The 15,052-nt window shown below is 31.0% G+C and overlaps 2 protein-coding genes across 3 annotated transcripts; both read right to left on the reverse strand.

Annotated features, from left to right (window-relative positions):
* Window positions 1-368: 368 nt before the first annotated feature.
* LOC111696999 (uncharacterized) lies at window positions 369-10,365 on the reverse strand. Of its 2 annotated transcripts, none has more exons than XM_023466851.1 (14): window positions 10,187-10,365; window positions 9,819-9,873; window positions 9,707-9,763; window positions 9,252-9,307; window positions 7,859-7,906; window positions 7,412-7,458; window positions 5,986-6,047; window positions 4,542-4,633; window positions 3,748-3,788; window positions 3,505-3,573; window positions 2,572-2,784; window positions 1,802-1,948; window positions 1,367-1,401; window positions 369-784 (listed from the first exon to the last, which is right to left on the reverse strand). In XM_023466851.1, the coding sequence occupies exons 2-14, from the start codon at window positions 9,837-9,839 to the stop codon at window positions 719-721; spliced, it is 954 nt and encodes a 317-aa protein (XP_023322619.1). In that variant the 5' UTR covers window positions 9,840-9,873; window positions 10,187-10,365; the 3' UTR covers window positions 369-718. The 2 variants fall into 2 exon arrangements, with proteins under 2 accessions (XP_023322619.1, XP_023322618.1); XM_023466850.1 differs by having other exon boundaries at window positions 9,819-9,885.
* A 2,005-nt stretch (window positions 10,366-12,370) lies between these two features.
* LOC111696955 (uncharacterized) lies at window positions 12,371-13,974 on the reverse strand. Its single transcript, XM_023466774.1, has 5 exons — window positions 13,768-13,974; window positions 13,406-13,488; window positions 13,202-13,310; window positions 12,901-12,963; window positions 12,371-12,532 (listed from the first exon to the last, which is right to left on the reverse strand). Exons 1-5 carry the CDS (start codon window positions 13,939-13,941, stop codon window positions 12,482-12,484), a joined length of 480 nt encoding a protein of 159 aa, XP_023322542.1. The 5' UTR covers window positions 13,942-13,974; the 3' UTR covers window positions 12,371-12,481.
* Window positions 13,975-15,052: the final 1,078 nt, after the last annotated feature.

A 15,052-nucleotide genomic window follows, 5' to 3' on the forward strand; every position in this document is an offset into this window, starting at 1 on the left:
AAAACTGTTTAGCTCTTCTCATTAGCTTTTTAGCAAGAAGATTTATGATTGAAAACCTTTAAGATTTCCATTTATATTTATATTTAAATTTACTTTAATTTGACATGACGTTGGATGGACGTCGGAAACTGAAGGAAAAAAATACGAAACCTATGTTGGCTTCTGGCCTGGTTAGAGTTTGTTTGTTTTCTCATATATATAAATTATAGAATTTTCTAAAATCCAATATATATTCATAGCCTTTACTAAGGCTAGGTTTGTTTACCCATTATTCAACACCAGCTCACCTTGCAATGATATACTTTATCAAAAATACAAAAAGATCAATATCTTAATCTCTGCCGTTTGCAATATTTTAATTGAAAGTATAACATTAACAAAAAATTTATTTACAAGTTGATATATAGAACATCATCTAATGAACATAAACTAAAAGCTTACGGATATCCTTACTGTAAAATCATCTTTTTACACAAATACACATTACACTATAATAATTTAATAAATCTTTTTTAATATCCTCCTTATATTTCTGTTTTACAAGGTAATTTTAAAATAAACTGATTTTTTCTCTACTAACTAAACATGAAAATAAATCTAACAATAATTCATTGAATCCAATATGTTTAAAGTTGCTTTTGCAATAAACATATTCAAAAGCGTTGAAAAAGTAAAAAAAAAAGAACAAAGTTAACATTTTCACAATTAAGTTTTTGATTTATTTTTCTAAAGTTAGAAGACGATCTAGTAGTTTACTCCACAGTTTCTCTAGATCTCGAGGTTCCTAGTTTATCATTTTTACACAGTGGTAGGTGATTATATTAATACAATAAAGACGACTTTTCATTTTGATATTTTGATTTATATGAAACTGTTAAACAGCAAGGATACACATAAACATAGAAGCCAAGAGAAGCTGCCAATTAAAAAAGCTTCTCTTTAATTACTTGTAAACTTGTAATTCCAAATCAAAATTTAGTTTGAAAAGTCGTCTTCATTGTATTGAAATAGTCGCCAACCACTGTAGTAAAACAAATAATTGGTATAAGCAAAACTATTTTTCAAATATCATATAAGATCATGATTCATGAATAAAAATAAGAATGCAAGCGAGGTTCAGTGATGTTTAAAAATGTGTCCAGGGACTGAATTTAATGAATTTGAGCTGAACTGCATACTGCGTCGATTCAAATACTAATATGTAGTTCTGCAGTGTAGTTTTCGTCTATAGGACAAATCATAAATCACCAATTCAATATACGTGGTTGAACCGTCTTTAGATCTTGCTCAAATTTATAAAATCCGGCCCTGTTGTAAATTTTTATAGAAAAAAATGTTTTTGACTATCCTTAGTAGATAAAATTACCTCTTTTTGCAAAGATTCGAAAGACTGTGATAACTCTAAATATAGAAAATTCATAAAAACCAAAAGCTGAAAATTATAGATTCCGACAAATGAAAGATGTCCAAAGAAATTAAACCCCTTCCCTGATGGAGGGGGAAAAAAAAGAGTTTAAGGAATGGATTTAACTCCATACTCTAAAGGAATTGAGTCTTTGCCACAAACTCAAATTTTCTAATCCTTATATCTTGGCAACCTAACGGTGGAAACCCTTGATATTTCAAACTTAGGCTATTTGATCTAACATCTAACAGAATTCATAGTTTGAAATATCTAACGTTTACGAAATTGGATTGCAAAGAAATAGGTATTAGAAAATCAGAGTTTGTGACAAAGACTCAATTACCTTTGAATCATATTTATTACAAAAAAAAAATATTTTTATATTATTCTTCACACCTGTTCCTTTGGTTACAATTCCCGTTTTAGGACCCCTTGTTGTTCCACCTTTAGTAGTTCCTCCTTCTCTCCGAGGACTAGACCGTGAAGGTCCAATTCTTGCATCAATCCCGAAATCGTTATAATCGTCGCTATTTGATTCATATTCTAGAAAGAATACATAGAAAATGTTCTTGTATCATCAAAATTTAAAAAAATAATACAGTCGAAGGTAGGTGTAGGTGTATACATTTATATATATATATATATATACATACATATACATATATATGTATATATGTATATATATATATATACATATATATGTATATACATATATATATATACATATATTTATTTATATATATATATACATATATATGTATATACATATATATATATACATATATTTATTTATATATATATATACATATATATGTATAACATATTTGCTTTCTACAAATCTTGTTTACGGAAGAAAAAAACACACAGTCACACAAACATTTGAAAAAAATATAAAGGATGTATAATTTTTAAAAAACATTATTGTTTTTATGGTAGAAAATTTGATAATATTAAATGAACTGAAACATGTTTTTTTATGTTTTGTTCACCCATATACTATGAACATAACAATCAGTTAATATAAAAATATGTAAGATAAAACATCTAACGAACACATTTATCATTATTTGATTTGATGCTATGAAATAAATGTTCACCCTTTATCCCAAATTTCTGAGGAATACTTAAATACTCTTATTGGCCGACTCTTCTCAAAGCGTTTTTACCTGAAAAGTCGTCTTCAGTCCTTGGAGTAGTCTCTTCTGTCACCCTTGCAGTATTCAATTCTGGGGCCGTAGTAGTTATTTTTGGACCTCTTGTAGTCCTTACAGGTTTACTATTTGGGCCTTCGGTAGACTGAGAAGTGACGGAAGGTCGTTTTTGCTTATCTCTTGGCGGGAGTCTGGTAAAGAACGGACGCTGCGGCTCAAAGTAAGATTCTGTGACGACATCAACAAATAGAAGATATAATACAGTATTAACCAGAAAACAGTAGATCCATGTCACCTTATTTTTTTCATGAAATTTCGCTTAGGATTTAGTTCTAAAACTATGCCCTGAGCTGAGAACTCTTGTGTTGTAAATATCGAGACAAAGCTTAATCGCTGTATTCAATATCCCGCATCTTAAGTTTACCCTGGAGGAATAACTAAAATGTAGTGATTAAGCATTGAGTCTCAAATTAAAAGTGTCCACAGTGGATATCAAGATCAAGCTATCGGGATTATGAGTATCCAGCACAAAAGTAAGAACTTTTGGGTTTTAAATCAAGCTTTAGTCTCCGTCTTATGCAGACCTGCTGATTAATTTAATCCCTTCTTTTATATCCAGGAATGGTTATACCCTGCAGGAACAACTTAAATTGAGGGTTCAAGCATTGAGCGTTAAATTTAAAAGTGCCCAAATTGTATATCGTGATCAAACGTTCAAGATTAACGATATTCTTCACATTTTAGACATTTTTATCTGTTGAATCTATAATACATAAAAAATTACTAAAATCTTAGAGACATTTCTCAATCAAAAAAAAGAGCAAAGACAGTAACAATGTCCAATCCACAGTTTTATGTTAACTACTTTATATGAAAAATGAAGAAATAGTGCCAGACCATTTAGGTTAAATTCATATATTCATATTTTGTTGTTATCCTTGTTTATACTTTTTAAACAAACATTGGTGCATCCGTTGAAACAGCAGAGTGCTGGCCTCTCACAACCACTCTCATCACCTTGTAAAATATATTAATGATCAATGATCAATGATTACTGATCACTGATCACCGATCCTGAATACTGATTACTTATCATATCATTGATCACCGATTAAGTCCAAATGAGCATTTTCCTCATATCTTTTTTTAATGCGTTACTTTTTATGAAAAATATTTAGATGAAAATAAGACCTGGACTGTTGCACTCCTTTTCTGCAAATTTGCACTGCTCCCTGTAACATTGATCTATTAAACACATACATAAAAACAAACAAAACACCTCTATAACAGAGTTTGATAACTATGAACTAGGAAAATATCCCCCCTCCCAAAAAAGAAAAAAAGATCTACAAAAATATGCAAACAAAAAAAACAATCACAAAAAACTTAGTTCTGAACTATAAAATTACACATATCAAAATAGAGGCGTAAAGACTTCATATCTATAGGTTGAATTAATTATCTTACTGAATTAATAAATTATCTTTAAAAATATTCTTTTAAATATTCCTGCCAGGAGATTTATAGAGAGAAAAGGCGACATTTACGAGAAAAAACTACGAATTCTAATTAGTTTCCACATTTTATAATTTGAATGATATTTTTTTTAATATTTCCTTCTCTATCAAAGTATTTTGGTACATTGGGTGTCCACAATACAATATACAATAATTAAAATAATTGGTAATTACAGGCAAGTAAGCAATTGTCGGGTAATTACAAGTAGGTATTCAACTGGAGGGTAATTACAGGTAAGTAAACATTTGGTAGGTAAGTGCCAGGAAAGTAATTATTAAGTAAATTAGTGCCTAGGATGCTTGTAATTGGTAAATAACCAACCTGGTAGGTATATTAGGTGTAGAGGACAAGTAGGTATACAACTGGTGGGTAATTACAGGTAAGTAAACACTTGGTAGGTAAGTGCCAGGAAAGTAATTATTAAGTAAATTAGTGCCTAGGATGCTTGTAATTGGTAAATAACCAACCTGGTAGGTATATTAGGTGTAAAGGGACAGATCCGTGGGAACGGGTTTGTACAACAAACTCCAAAGTTATTCTCTGCAGGAACATAACACGGCTGTACAGTGTACACATTTAGAAATGTTTTTTAAATACGTGATTAGGGATGTTCACGTTTTCATTTTTTTGAAAAGCGATCGTTTTTTTCGTTTTCCTATCGTTTTTTGTTTCGTTTTCCGATCGTTTTAAAAACTATCGTTTATTTTAAAAGTTTTTAAAACGATTGTTTTTAAAATGATCGGAAAACGAAACAAAAAACGATAGGAAAACGAAAAAAACGATCGTTTAATGCTCGTTTTCAAAAACGATTAACAACATCTTGGTTTCCTGTCAATGTACACTTCCCAACCATATATGAACACCCTGTTCCAATAAACATGGGAATTCAGTGACGAATTCGATATCGTCTTTTTAAATAATTCTTTGATTTAGTATAGTGATACCTACTGAGAAAGCTGTAATCTGTCAGAGTTTTGTCTGCTATGTTCACATTTTGTTTGTTTATGTTTTGACTGCATACGGTTGTACTTAATAAAACAAGAAAATTGCAGTATACAAACAGAGTAAACTTGTCCGTCTTCACTGTTTATCTTTTGGAAACATTATAGACACATCTTTATAGCCTTTTACCATTTTCATTACATAACCTCTAGCAGATATAATAATATTATGGCTATTAAAATTAGGTATTACAATGCTAATTCATAACAAAGACGATATCCAATTCGTCACTGAATTCCCATGTTTTTTGGGACACCCTGTACCATAAACAGACTTTATTTTAGGCATAAGGAACAGAAGGCCATTTTAAGACTTCAGATCTTTGAATTTAACATGTTTTAAGTCGTCTTAAAGTCAATTGCTTGTTGTGTATATTTGTAAATTTTAAAAATTAAAGAAATCTTGTTTTTTAATAAATATGTTTATGAATTACTCGCTGGAGTACCCGGCGTTTCAAAGGTTTGATAAACACTTAAAAAACGTTTTTTTTAAAGCATATTCCATGGGATCCCTCAAAAGATGTCAATTTGGTTAAGTCGTTTTGGTCAGCTATAACAAACAACTATATATATATTATATATAGGAGCAAGAGCTTCAATATCATTTTCTATTATTGTGAAGACCTGATTTATGAATTTTACCGTTTAAAGGAGGATTGTTATTCACTGTTTTTTAAATTCGTTATATTACATGAATGTATAAATAAATCTTTCTATTGTATTATGTATATAGTGTAATACAATTGTGTTAGATAATCTTTCACCATATCTTGAAAACTAATATTTAAAATTTAAAAAAAAACAATCCATGAAATCCAAAGAATTTGTTCAATACCGAAAAATTTCCAGCCAGATTTCTATGTTTAGCGAAATTTTTATAAGAATATTGTACTCACAAAAAAATACTTACAATAAGATCTAATCTACTTGGGGCCTTCGTCCGGCACAGATATCTCTCAACACAATTAGAATCTGCAGTAAGAAAATAAAATTGTGTACAGAAGATGAAATCAAAAAATAATTTTTTAAGACACCAATCTCACTCTTGGCTGATATTTTTAATGAATGCAATATTTAACCTAAAGGAATTGAGTTTTAATAACATTTAGACCAATAACTTAATTCAGACAAAATTTTAACCTACAGAATTATGACCATGATAATTGGTCGTTTCAGGGAACATTTGCATTATCATCTTATATTATACAGGGTAAGAAAAAAGAAAACTGGTTTCTATGCTAAATGTAAAATTGTAAAAGATTGGAAAACAATGGTATTTTTTATTGTGATATAGAGTATTACAAAGAAGAGGATTACTGAAAGTAAGATAAAGAATGAAAAGGATTACTAAAGATATGATTCAAAAGACCGATTTTAATGAATTTGAGCTAGGTCGCTGAACTACCAACTGCTGGTTCAAATCTTGAATCACTGATTTACAGTCAAGTAGGTAGTTGTGTTACAAAGAATAGGAATATTAAAGGTAGTATTAATGTCAGCATATTTGATAACAATCCAATAAAATCTATCTTTCTTTGTCTCAAATTAAGAATATCTTACCATTAAACATTCGTCAACTTGTTTATAACTCTCTTGTAGGCCTCATTTTAAATAATGGAAATGTTACTTGGGGAGGGGTTAAAAACTTTAAACTGCAAAAAATCAGATCTTTGCAAAAAAGGCAATAAGAGCGATTAATTATAGTACTTTCAAGCCACATTAAAATCCATTATTTTCAAAACTGAAAGTTCTTAATCTTGATGATACATACAAATTTTGTGTTCTGACATTTATGCATGGATACTTTAATGATAACCTCCCCTCTTCCTTCCAAAATATGTTTAAGTCTTTAGCTGAACCGAATAGAACAAAATCATATAAATTAGAACGGGTTTTAATAAAAAATCCAGAGAACTTTCCATCCGCAATGTTTCCTAAATTGTGGAATGCAATTGAAATGGACCTTAAAGAATCTAAATCTGCAAAAGTATTTAAACAAATAGTAATCAATATTTATGTTGAGAATTATCAGAGGTTTATATGCGAAAAAAACCTAGTTGTATATCATGTGAGTAGATTTCATATAAAAAACTAAAAAAAACTTAAACTTTATCAGCTTATTTGTGTTTGTGTATCCACCATCCACCCTGTATTTTAATTAATCGATCTCCATCAATTCCTTTGATAAGCTATATATGTTTATTTATCTATGCCAACCACTCAAAACAACCTACCCTGGCTAGGCGGGTCCAAACTGCATAGTAAATTGTTATTGCTTATTTTTAATATCTCAAGTTGAATAATGAATGAATGAATGAATGAAATTATTTATCTACCTATTGGGCACTCGCTGGTAATATCATCTGGTAATATATTTGACTGTCTGTATTAAAAAAAATCCAATAATTATATTATATAATTTATAATTATATAATTATATTCTTTTAAAATTTCAACAAATGTTACTCTCCCATAATTTGAATTCTGCACTGGGTATTATGTGTGTAATTGGTAAAATGAATATAAACTATTCTTTGGTTTTAAAAGTTTGTAAAAATAAATTCAAATCTTCCACAGTTTAATGCATTTCCAGACTTTCTACGCTACAACCGCAGACTTACAAACCTTGAATTAAAAGGTGAAATAAAATATTAAAATGTCCGTTTTATTCAAATATTTAAGAAACGATCTCTTCAGCTAAACTCCATAGTAACAATTAAACTTTTTAAAACTATTTGAAAAATTATTCTAAATATTTCAAACACTTTTTTATTGGAAATTTCCTTTTAACTCTGTCAATAGGGTTTGTCGAAGTTGCTGCACTTCTATTTCTGAAACGAATATTAATTTTAGTTAATTAATATTTCAAGCTAAATAACGGTTTCATCATTACATAATCTATACTTAGGTAAAGAGAGTAGTTTCACTTCTATTCCTAGAAGAAAGGTTAATCCTAGGTTGCAGTTAATCCTATCTAGCACTATACTAAATATTATTAGTTGGGTTGAGACAACCTTTTATACTGTAGATGATCCAACTTAGCATTGTAATTATTCTTACTCATTACTGCAGTTAATCCTACTCATTGCTACAGTTAATCCTACTCATTGCTGCAGTTAATCCTACTCATTGTTGCAGTTAATCCTACTCATTGCTGCAGTTAATCCTACTCATTTCTGCAGTTAATCCTACTCATTGCTACAGTTAATCCTACTCAATGCTGCAGTTAATCCTACTCATTGCTACAGTTAATCCTACTCATTGCTGCAGTTAATCCTACTCATTGCTACAGTTAATCCTACTCATTGCTGCAGTTAATCCTACTCATTGCTACAGTTAATCCTACTCATTGCAGCAGTTAATCCTATTCATTACTGCAGTTAATCCTACTCATTACGCAGTTAATCCTATTCACTACTGCAGTTAATCCTATTCATTACTGCAATTAATCCTACTCATTGCTGCAGTTAATCCTACTTATTGCTGCAGTTAATCCTACTCAGTACTGCAGTTAATCCTACTAATTACTGCAATTAATCCTACTCATTACTCCAGTTAATCCTACTCATTGCTGGAGTTAATCTTAATTGTTGCAGCAGTTAATCCTACTAATTACTGCAGTTAACCCTACTAATTACTGCAGTTAATCCTACTTATTTCTGCAGTTAATCATATTCATTGCTGCAGTTAATCCTACTCATTACTGCAGTTAATCCTGATCAATACTGCGGTTTATCCTACTGATTACTGCAGTTAATCCTACTCATTACTGCAGTTAATCCTACTAATTACTGCAGTTAATCCTACTCATTACTGCAGTTAACCCTACACATTTCTGCAGTTAATCCTAATCATTGCTGCAGTTAATCCTGATCAATAATGCAGTTAATCCTGACCAATACTGCATTTAATCATGATCAATACTGCAGTTAATTCATTACTGACGTTAATCCTACTCATTGCTGCAATTAATCCTGATCGATACTGCAGTTAATCCTACTCGTTACTGACGTTAATCCTACTCATTGCTGGAGTTAATCCCTCTCATTGCAGCAGTTAATCCTGATCAATACTGCAGTTAATCCTGGTCAATACGGCAGTTAATCCTGATCAATACTGCAGTTAATCCTGATCAATACTGCAGTTAATCCTGATCAATACTGCAACTAGTCCTACCTTAAATGTTCTCCTGATGCAATTGCCTCTGAATCATAATTTCTTCCTCCAAAAACCTGACGAAATATTTCTAATAAAGAATTTGATATTTTTATTTATTTAATTTATGAAATAGATTTTTCCTGATAGTTTTGCGTGCTGGAATTACAAATAAATATAAAGGTTTTCATACTAATTGCTTAGTACTCACGGGAGGATTTTGTCTTTGTTTTCCAAATCTTTTTGTTTATATCTGTAGTGTAAATATTTGACATTTAAGCGTTATCGTGTAATGAACGTAGCCTTTAGCCAAGCAAAACCACCACAAATAGTTGTCAAATACAGTTTACCGGTATTTTGTATCATTAGAATTTAGAACACTTTTATACTTTAAATTTGGATAATAATAATGATACAAATATCTTGATGTGGATAATATTAAATGTTAAATGTGAAGATTACTATGGATTTATTACCCCAGGATTATCTAGCCACCAGTAGCTCTGTCCTGCTGAAGATGCTAATATTATCTCCTAAAATATATGTCATTATCTAAAGTAAAGTTAACATAAAATAATAAAAGATTACCAAAATAATGAAGGATTTCATTTTTGAAATTTGTGTCGTTAAAGCACCTGAGAGCCTAAAGTAGCATCTAAACAATTATATGTGATAGATAATCTTTTATACTAATACAATTTTTAGCACGACACAGTGAGACCCATAAAACTGTGGAATAAGGAAACGACTGCTGAACTAAAGCTATGATTTCAAATAGGTCAATAAACATGAAACACAGCTATTGTGCATGGTAACTGTGCACAAACTCATTTCACTTAAAAGGTTAATTTTTCTACTGATAAAGTTAAATATTAGCTTTAACATAAATACAAATAAGATTACTTGAATGTCGTCGTCCTCCTTCATAAAATTATGGGTCGCACTGTATAAAGTACCTTGTTGATAAAGTTTTCTTTACTTTCTTTGGAAGTCAAAACTAGGTTTGGTAAATACCAAACATCAATTAACCGAACACCTGGCATAGCTCAAGTACATTATCATATTCATTTACACTACTATTTATCACTACTCCTTTGTATTTCCGTCCTTCGCACTGTTTACCCTAAAACTGTAATTTTAACACTGGTCTATGGTTTGGAGTAAGCAGTGCGTTAAAATTACTTCAGCGGAGATTGTGGGATCTGGCTGGGATGATCCAATACTTTAAAGCTCGATACTTTGACTGGTTTGTGTTGTCTCACAGAAATAATTCAATGTTTAAAGTTGGTTTAAAGGCTCTGACTTCAGGCACTTATTCAGGAATTTTTCCATGGGGGGGCTTAAATTTTTTTCTTTCAAGGGGGCTTAGCTTCCGTGGCCCCAAAAACCCCCCGAAACCCCCCGAATCCCATAGATTTCACTGATCTAGAGGGGCCCCATAGCCCCACCCCTTAATACGCCTCTGTCTGACTTAACATCCGTACATTCTGGTTCCAGATGAAAAAGCTAAAACTAAAGAGACTGAATCATGAATACTTTGAGTATTGAAGTTCATGCTCAATCCTATTGTTTGTAATTATTTTTTGCAACGTTAACTGCAAAAGCAATAATTAGCAAAAATGTTGTGGGTTTCTGCATAAAAGTAGGTAGAATCTCACACAAATTATTTTATCCATAACCGTAAAATGCATAAATACATGTTTTGTATTTGTTTTCTAACTATTTATGAAAATATATTTATGTGTGTCCGAAACAATATTGTTTTTAATCCTTTCAGCTATCTAACCTAACATGACCTACGAAATCTGTTAGATTTAATTCAATCTAAAATTATTTATCGAAATCATATTTATGATCCGTATACATAAAGAAGTAATCTCTGTGTGTCTGTATGTATGTTGTTTGATCATAACTCATGAACATAAGATCGATTCGGCTCAAATTTTGATTGGGAAACTTGGGAAAACCACGGGAATGTTTTCAGATTTTTTTAAATTCTAAGTTGAGTTGGTAGACTTTTATAGAGTAAAAAATCCAGGCAACGCTGGGTTTCTGAGCTAGTTGTTAATAAAACATTACAAAAATAGTTTCCCTCTGTAGAAGACTAGAGTAAAATTTATCTCACTGTATACTGTATAGTGAGTGTATATTTTTGATATGTCTACTTTAAGTTATAAATATTGAACTCCTAACTTGAATGTCCATGTCAATGTCCATTCTTAGTCACTTAATGTACCGATTTTGCTGATGGTTAGTCTGTGTAAGAATATAAAAAAAATTATACCCAGCTTATTTCCTTTAAGTTTCTCTATTCTTATTTTATTGGGATTTACACATTAAATAGTCAATGTATTTCGTAAATAGAATGGTTGACATCGTTATTAAAGGGAGGGTTCGCAAAAAATGAAAGGGGGTATAGGTTGAATTCAATATCAATCGCTACTAATTTTACTTTTATCTGTTGCGTCTAAAAGGAGAAAAGGGTTAAAAACGTCTTATACCTACGAAAGTAGCGTTCATATAAATTCAGAGAGTTGCATTATCTGATAGTGAATAGTTCGAAATTAGTTTTTAAATTAATTATTCAGATATTAAAACCTGTAAATATCGAATTCAATTCGATTCATTTATAAATTGTTGATAATTCATAGTATTCATCAACGCTTGAGGAGGGGTTCCATGTGGGAGAGACACCTAGCAACCAAACTCTTAACCATTACTCTCAACCACTGAGATTTAGACAACTCTGAAAGATAGTCTAGTGTCGCAACGCCTTAGCCTTTGGTTTTACCTCACCAAACTTTTGATTATACTTTTTTGTAGCTCTAGGCATTTACATTTTAAAAATGCAACACGCTTGTTCCTAGCTTAAGTTTATAAGAAGTAATTGGCAAAATATTACTCGATTTTTGCGTGCATTTTATTAAATGTCTGCACAACGGATGTATATTTGTATATAGATTTGGGTTGCCAATATTTCATATTTTTTATTTTGCCAAGCCCATTAGAAATATACTAGTAAAAGTGTAGTATGATGGAGCGGTAAATTGTGCGAGTTCCATCCGTTAAACAATGTCCTACTCCGTTTAATCGTTTACAGCACTAATCTAATTTACAATTATCTTTCCGCAAGAACAAAAAACAAAATCAAGATTTATTTAAACTTAAAAATTTCTAATGGAGAAAAACTATTCTCCTAAGGAATGAATAATCAACGACGACATTTATTTGACAATATTTGGTTTGGATTACTAGGTAGATGCAGTCGGATTCAGCAAAGCTGCGATCTGTGGATCAGCTTCCTAAAAGATTTAAAGAAAAATGAGAAAACTTAATGAATGTTGGAATTAATTTGAAAAATAAAAATTTAGTCTTGTTCTTCTTATTAACGCGCTCTGTTCTCTTTGTACGAAATAAACATATTCTTTATAACTTCCCCCCGGAGATATTCTAAAAATATTTTTGTTTGAAATTAACCGTTTGAAGTGATTAGATGGTTGATAATTAATACAACACACAAAGTGACAAGCTTTAAGTAATAATCCATTAAAAATGTGAATTGCTTCAAATATTAAGTTGAATTTGCAGTTTTTACAGCAGTTTTTCCATGTAAACTGTGCAAATAGGGGCTAAATGAAATGGGTTGGAAACAGAAATAAGGCAACAATACCTCGTGAGTATTTTTACTTTTCTTGTGCTGTTTCTCATTTTTCTTTCCCTTCTTGGCTTTCTCCTGAACAAAAAAAAATACATTTAATTGTTGAATTTAAAATTTGGTGTTAAAGTTGCTCCATGCCGCAATAAAGTTAATTGCAAATTTTAACTTTACATTTGTTAGAAATATTTATCGGTCAGGATTTATAGTAAATTAACTAATCAATAAAGTTTTCAAATTGATAAATTTTCTGAAAGCTCTAAAAATCTAATTTTAAAAAAATCAGGCAAAAGGTTATTTGCCCATAAAGTTCAACCTTGAGCTTGGATCGAAGTTTCTGTCTCTTATTCACATTCTCTTTGATCACCTTTTTTTTATTCTTCTTCTCTCCTCCTTCCTTGTTTTCCTCTTCTTTCTCTTCGGAGCTGGAAAAAAGGTTAATTAATGAAAAAAACATGAAGCAAACCAAGATCAAAATCGATTTCAGCTAAGTTAAGATCTGTACCATGTCCAAACTTACTTCCATTTCAAGCTACACTTCCCACACACATACTTCCATGTAGTCTCGTCTTTACTGGAGCAGATACATACTTCCTTATCAACCTAAAAACGAGATTGTAGTTTTAATAAAGTGTATTGATTTGAATTCGCATGCAAATGTCTGATTTAAATCACCAATGAATAAATCCTCATATATTTATTTATCCTTTCATAATTCAAACATTGAATTCTTCCAGATTAAATAGCCAAGGTTTTCACCATCAGTGGAAAAGATAAAGGGAAAATTTCATTAGAGTTTGTGGTAAGTAATCAGTTCTTTTCTCAATTTTTTTTTTAATTGCTTTAAAGGAAAAGTTTTATTTTAATATCTTGATTTGTTACCTCTGTGCACAGATCAGTTGGATGACCTTCATTCATCTGCACCGATTTCCCACACTCCTCCTCCGCCGTAGCAACATGCCAGACACGCTCCTTCCGCTCCTTTTTGTTCCGCCCCCGTCTGCCCTCCGCCATAACTGCAGCGCAGACTAACACCACCAGAACCAGGAGACGCATTCTAAATCATTTTAGACGTTAATGCTGACCAAGTTTTAACAATACACTGTAAATAGTTCAAGCACTACCTATATACACTATACAGTGCCTAGAACTTGGTCTAACTTTTCAATATATCTAGATTTTGATCTACCTTTTCATTATATCTTGATATTGGTCTACCTTTTCATTATTTTATACACTGTATCTAGATCTAGGTCTACATATACAATGTAAATAGATCGAGGTCTACATATAAAATGTATCTAGATCTAAGTCTACATATAAACAGTATCTAGATCTAGGTATACATATACACTGTGTCTAGATCTAGGTCTATATATACACTGTATCTAGATCTAGGTCTGCATATACACAGTATCTAAATCTAGGAATACCTGTACATTGTATATATAGATCTTGTTCTACCTTTACATTGTATCTAGAACTAGGTCTACATATACACTGTATATTGATCTAGGTCTACCTGTATACACTATATCTAGATCTAGGTCTACCTGTATACACTATATCTAGATCTAGGTCTACATATACACTGTATATTGATTTAGGTCTACCTTTATATACTATAAATAGATCTAGGTCTACCTGTATACACTATATCCAGATCTAGGTCTACCTGTATATGATATATCTAGATCTATGTCTATCTGTATACACTATATCTAAATCTAGGTCTACCTGTATACACTATATCTCGATCTAGGTCTACATGTATATGCTATACCTAGATCTAGGTCTACCTGTATTTACTATATCTAGATATAGGTCTAGGTCTACCGGAATACACTATATCTAGATCTAGGTCAACCTGTATACACTATATCTAGATATAGGTCTACATGTATTTACTATATCTAGATCTAGGTCTACCTGTATACACTATATCTAGATCTAGGTCAACCTGTATACACTATATCTAGATATAGGTCTACATGTATTTACTATGTCTAGATCTATGTCTACCTGTATACAGTATATCTAGATCTAGGCCTACCTGTATTTACTATATCTAGATCTAGGTCTACCTGTATTTATATATATATTTAGTATATACATAATATCTATAGATGCATAACTTTCTATTCTTTAAAATTCTATTCAATTTCAT

This window comes from Eurytemora carolleeae, unplaced genomic scaffold (genome assembly GCF_000591075.1).
Source record: "Eurytemora carolleeae unplaced genomic scaffold, Eaff_2.0 scaffold35, whole genome shotgun sequence".
Classification (NCBI taxonomy): Eukaryota; Metazoa; Arthropoda; class Copepoda; order Calanoida; family Temoridae; genus Eurytemora; species Eurytemora carolleeae.